The 6465-nt window shown below is 36.1% G+C and overlaps 1 protein-coding gene across 1 annotated transcript; it reads right to left on the bottom strand.

Annotated features, from left to right (window-relative positions):
• Positions 1-653: 653 nt before the first annotated feature.
• LOC138314983 (cholecystokinin receptor-like) lies at positions 654-1931 on the bottom strand. The gene has a single exon (XM_069255713.1). The coding sequence runs from the start codon at positions 1929-1931 to the stop codon at positions 654-656; it is 1278 nt and encodes a 425-aa protein (XP_069111814.1).
• Between the last annotated feature and the right edge of the window lie 4534 nt (positions 1932-6465).

Below are 6465 nucleotides of genomic sequence, written 5' to 3'. Positions count from 1 at the left end.
TTGTTATGTTCATGAATGGTATTAAAGCATTTAAATGTATGTAGTTACAACATACATATATATTATACATTTATCAATATATTTTCAGTTGGATACGGTGATTTATAAACCCGATTACGTGATGTGACCCGAGGACTAGGTAGGAGGGTATATAACTTTTATGGGTTGATAAATCACCGTATCCATCCGTGACTAGGTCAATAAATGTTTTATTTCATGACATTAACATGACACTAACCCTTCAATGAAACTATTTCATCCGGCGGGGTTGAATTTTTAACGTTCAACTGAAATTTGCATTTGATTGATCGCAGTAAACCTGTTGTCTATTGTTAATAACATGCTGGCTAATGCCGTCACATAAGATTATCATAAAAATCGAAAAGTCCCTTTAGCTATGTTGGGTAGGAATCAACCTGGAAAGTTGATAATGTCGTTACATCTGAAGATCTGCTCGATCTATTTTTAGAAACAGGTTTCTTGACTCGCTGATGGTATCTAGATGTAGTAAGTACCTCATGTGGTTTTTGCCGTCGAATTAAGTGTTAATATTGCATTTAGTAAATGTTTCTGCCAATTAAAAAACAAAAACATTAATCATATAATGAATATTTATATGTATACAAGAGACAATTAATAAATTCTGAACAATATCAACGAAAATCTCTCAGGATAGCCTTACAGTCAAAAACGTCTCGTAAATCGCGCCTAAATGCCTTATTCATGAAGGCATATATGATAGGGTTCGCAACGTTATAGATAAAGTACATATAAAACACAACCATGTTATACGTAACAACTTCGTGTGCCATGAGCCAGGCGGGCAGGAAGGCGACAATAAACATGGCGGTCACAACAAATAACATGGCCGCTGTCCGGATATTCGCCACCAAACCTCGTTCCCGAATCGTTAATTGTCTTGCAAGTTCGACATCCGGGTGCCTTTCCTCGCCGTTTTCTGTAGTGTGTTTCGGGATGTTCGCCTGGGATTGTCGATATTCGCTGAACCAGGAATCTTTTGTCAGAGAAATTGTTCTGGTTGACCTTCTCTGACGTCTTCTCTTGGCCCTTCTGACCAGTACTGACCGATACACCATGCCGTATAGTACAACTACAGCCAGTAACGCTAATAGGAACAGCGTAGCGTATACTTTCTGGTAATTTGTGATAAAGTGCCTTGAAAATACAATTTCGTTAGGGACACAGCGACCCGTGTAAATGGTTGTGTACACGACACAGGATTTAGGTCCATTATCAAACTTCACTGGCAACCCATTCCCAAGAGTTTCTGAACTAGAGGAAGTGTTATATACTATATCGTATTCGGTCTTTCCTGTTAATTCCAAAGCTGTCGAGTTTAGTGTTGCATTGTCTGATAATGGACTCGAACAAGGATCTATTTGAGTGAGATCATACACCCCATAGTTTAGGGCCGTGATGATCCCAAGGGAAAATGAAGTTAACGCGAGAGCAAATAGTGTGAGTTTGGCACGCTTTGCGTTCATTAGATGCATAAATGGATGGCAGATACACAAATACCTGTCAAACGCTATCGCTACCATGATGAATGCTGCAAATGGGACGTTGGAAGTGATGAAAAACATATATAGCTTACAGGCAAAGTCGTACTGCACATAATAGTCGAGGTACTCCACAGCAATAGTATAGGGGACGACGATCAAACTTGTCATAAAGTCTGTACCCGCTAGGGAAATTATAAAAACGGTTGCGGCAAGCTTATGGCGCTTCTTTACGTAGACGTAAAGTACCATAGAATTCCCGGCGGTACCTATCACACTAAAGAAAGCCAGCATGCCGATGACAGCCAACACAGGTCGCTCTTCTTCCTCTAGCCTTGGTATGCTGGTGTTGGTACTGATGTTAGTTGATGCTTCCAGGGCCGAAAGGGTTGTCTCCATGGTTGGTATCATCTCGATGATATACCTAAAATAATAATAAAGGTTTAAGTGTCGTTACATATATATATATATATACCATCTGTATATCTAAATGAAATAGAATGTTTAAGTGTAAATTTATTTTACAGTTGTAATCATCTTCTGTACATTACGCTATCTTACAGTTGTTACTCTATCTTACAGTTGTTACTATACTTTAAAATAAAAATAAACGTGTAAGTGTCAATGTGTGGAAAGTCGTTACTATCTTCTGTATACCTTTATGAAATCAAATGATGAAGTGTAAAAAAAACTTCTGACGAGTTAAATAGGTATTGAACATTGGCCAATATATTACAGCTATTCCATAGCTGCATATACAATACCTAAAACATTCAATAAGTTAATATCTGGATGTCTTGCAGTTGTTGCCATCTCTGTGTGTTTGAATGATATGAAAAAGGGAAGTAATTCTATAATAAAGCATGTAAAGCTCATTTTCCTAAGATTTCTTGTCGTTTGATTTATGGTTGCTTTTGGTCTTACATTCAAAAGACAATCAATTTATTAAAGTTGCCATTATATTTCTAACACGAAATTTATGACATTGTCTTAATTAAGTACAAAATTTAATTTAAAATGTCCTTGTAAACAGTATATCAAATATTGGGTAGTAAAGAATGTATTTTGACATATTTATTTGCTATAAAATAATAATTACTATTAAATTTATACATTATGCAAGATGAGTAAAAATATTTACGGGCATTTCGTAAGATAATAAGTACACAATATATTCGAATTATACAGTGTAAATGTTATAGGTATTATGTTATAAATGTTTATTATGCTATATTTTGATATTTAACGGTTTGATGGCAATATATCTGTGATAGAACCCAGTGTGCGGTCGTGAGTTAATATACAATATACAACCATCTTACGCCAGATAAATGGTAGGTGTGAATGTTTCAAAGAGAGATGGGTGGTTAATGTATTAAATATTCATCTAGTAAGATATTTCATGCCTCCAACATGCACTAGTGAGTATTTTATGGGGATGAAAAATTCATGCGACACCGGTAAAATCCATACACAGGAAGTAAACTGCGGGATCATTATGTTTTCCGGGAGAAATTCGTCATTGTGAGAAGTACACATTTCCTTGTAGACTCTATAATGGAGTGTTACTAATGACGTAATTATGGCCGTCTGAGAATGATCATCAGGAGTATTTTATGGAAATGTTATCGGGGCCCTCACTTCCTAGCCGTAAACTATTGAACCGTGCATGAATAGAATCTTGGGGAATTTTATTGGCATGTTTTGTGGTGTTATCAGAGAATGCCTCACGATTGGACCATCGTACACAATTGTAATTAATTATAGGTATATATCTATACATGGCAACAAGGGGTTTATATTACTTTCTGACTTTTGATAAATCGATATTTTGAATTTTGATCCGAATTACTCTTTCTTGATGTCAAGTAACCATATAACATATTCGACCGAGGTGAGTTGGTTTTCAGTCCAAGATTTATAAATCAAATATCTGGAACGGACGTGACACAACGTATTTATGAATAACTATCCATCAACACTTAGGGTACGGTATGGTAAATCATTAAAGTGGTTATACGTAACAAGCAATTATTATTAAGGATTGAATAGATATGTAAAGTTGTAAATCTGTTCTATCTTTCCATATATCTATAATGTTTTAATATACTGTGTGAGGACAGATATACTTATATTATAGACCAAAACGCCGACCTAGGCGATAGGTTACAAAGATTCCTCGTTTACACTAATGGACGGATTCTGATATCACACAATCATTAGGATATTAGAATCGATATCAAAAACCTTTTAAACTTTGAAAATTTGGAATTTTTTCTCTTTTTTTTTAATATATTTTCTTTCTTTTTTTCTAATGTGCTCGTGATATCGCATCTATTATTGTATTTTAGTTGAGTGTTTGACCATGTTTTGAAGACTCTGAATATTCTAGCTCATCAGATCCACACAAATATCTAAAACCAGCGGCTTTTATTTTACTTTTTTTAGTTTAGTTTTTCCTTTTAAAAAGTATACTTAATAGACTTTATAGATGCAAGAGCTGTTATATTACAGCTGGTCTCTATAAAACATCAAATCCATAGACTTTCTTTAAACTTTTCCACTTTCTCAGGTCACTGCTTTATGTCGTTGAATATGGTGCTGATTTCACACTCGTATGATATACAAACAATACAATGTTGTGTGCCAATGTTTTAATTATGATTATACAATGAGAAAGACATTGTACTTTCACCTTGCAATAGTTTCAGTTCATTTTTTAAGATTAGTTTAATTTTTTTAATTTACCGAATCACATGTGACGTGTAACATGTATGATGCCTAAGCCCCTTTTGTAATCACGAATTGCACCATGAGCACAAAGCCTGAATCAAAACTACATCAGTCTATGAAGTGTCACAAAAATAGATGATATTTTTAATACATGGACAGATGTAGATTATGGTCTATTATGTAGAAAACTTATAAAAAATACAAAATACATTCATATTTTTGCACATTTAAGTAATAATGCCCCTGCTTTTTTTAAATATGAAAACTATGACGTCAAGACGCCTGAAGTGTGTTACACCTCTCTATCCATATGAAATTGTATACCCCTGATGGTTAGAGAAATGGTTTTATCGATTTTGTTAGTCAGAACTCTGATGACTTTATGTCTATTCAAGATCAGATTTAAAGCGCACTGCTGTCACATGAAACCCCGATATCGATAAAATTTCAGTAAAACATGCAAAAAGGCAAAAACTTACCTACGATCAGAACGCTAACTCTACACCAACAGTATCACAAAATCTTATCAGGATTATAACGGATTTGTTGGATTTGGGTTACATTCTGTTAGTATCCATTGTTATTTAAGGACGTCCTATGGTCAGTAACTGTCTCGTGTCTCCTAATGTCTCTGTACTGTCTCTGTACTGTCTCTTTCTGTCTCTGTACTGTCTCTGTACTGTCTCACGTCTCTGCTCTCCAAACTTTCTGTCTGTCTCTTACTGTCTCTGTACTGTCTCTACTCTGTCTCTGTACTGTCTCCAAACTGTCTCTGTACACTGTCTCTTCTTCCGTACTGTCTTCTGTCACTGTCTGTCTCTGTACTGTCTCTTACTGTCTCTGTACTCTACTGTCTTGTACTGTCTCACTCTCTACTGTCCTGTCTCCATGTCTCTCTGTACTGTCTCTTAACTGTCTCACTGTCTCTGTACTGTCTCTCTGTCTCTGTCTCTGTACTGTCTCTGTACTGTCTCTGTACTGTCTCTGTACTGTCTCTGTACTGTCTCTGTACTGTCTCTGTACTGTCTCTGTACTGTCTCTGTACTGTCTCTGTACTGTCTCTTTACTGTCTCTTTACACTGTCTCTGTACTGTCTCTTTACTGTCTCTGTACTGTCTCTGTACTGTCTCTGTACTGTCTCTGTACTGTCTCTGTACTGTCTCTGTACTGTCTCTTTACTGTCTCTGTACTGCCTCTTTACTGTTTCTGTAATGTCTCTAAACTGTCTCTGTACTGTTTATTTGCTTATTATTTTTTTGATTATTTTTGAGAATCAATATACATAATATTATATAATCCCATACCGTTGGCCTTTCAACTTACACGTTACTACGGAATAGACGTGAAAAATCAGTGGTCGTTTGACCAATTACGTGGGTTGTTCCCAAGCACTTCCGATTCTTCCCACTATAAGACTACTCGAACGCTCACAATCTGTTTTCAAAAAGGATAGTTTTATCAATAGAGCTGCCAGCTGAAGACTAACAAAAAATCATGATCTAAGCAAACTCGATATCGAGTTGTGCCTTCTTCCTTTGACAATCAATCTGTCAGTGATTTTATGGAAAAAGGCAGTGTTTGCCATTCTAATATCTGTCCCCTCTAAGAGTCAAGGTCGAATTCTTGACAATACGTTTCTGCCAACGGTCAATTGTACAGCACGCTAGCCCGACACATGACCCTTGCCGTGCCGTGGTTTCATTTAATTCTCAATATGGATCATTTGCAGACGAAATGTATCTGATTTTTACGGAGCACTTTAATTAAACGTATGTAAAGAGGAAAATGGAAGATGGCTATCACAGTTTCTCGGAAACTGTATCGCAATCAATATTCTCCAATTTGTCTGCTACTAATTTTATTGAAAATAAGCTTATGTGTGTGCCTGATGCCGAGGCATACCTTGTAACTTTATGGTTATATACTGGACACATGTCAACAAATAGATGATCCGTCAGACAAAACCAGACATATAATAAAGTTCCGATCGCCTTAATCCGCAGACACCATCAATTAACCTTATCTGACAGTAGCAACCGATCACCAAACCAGACGCTCTGACATTTGAAAATATTTTCTATTCTTTCTAATATAAGGGTGAGAAAACGAAGTATGTCTTTTCTATTGCATTTGAATTTGCGAATAATGTTATACCGAAAACCTTTATCTTATATCATGGTGGATCGGCGCGGGTTTTTTCACTGGTGCGAGA

The sequence above is a fragment of the Argopecten irradians genome, chromosome 1, assembly GCF_041381155.1.
Source record: "Argopecten irradians isolate NY chromosome 1, Ai_NY, whole genome shotgun sequence".
NCBI lineage: Eukaryota > Metazoa > Mollusca > Bivalvia > Pectinida > Pectinidae > Argopecten > Argopecten irradians.
Note: the sequence above shows the minus strand (reverse complement) of the source record. Positions and strands in the feature narration are given on the sequence as shown.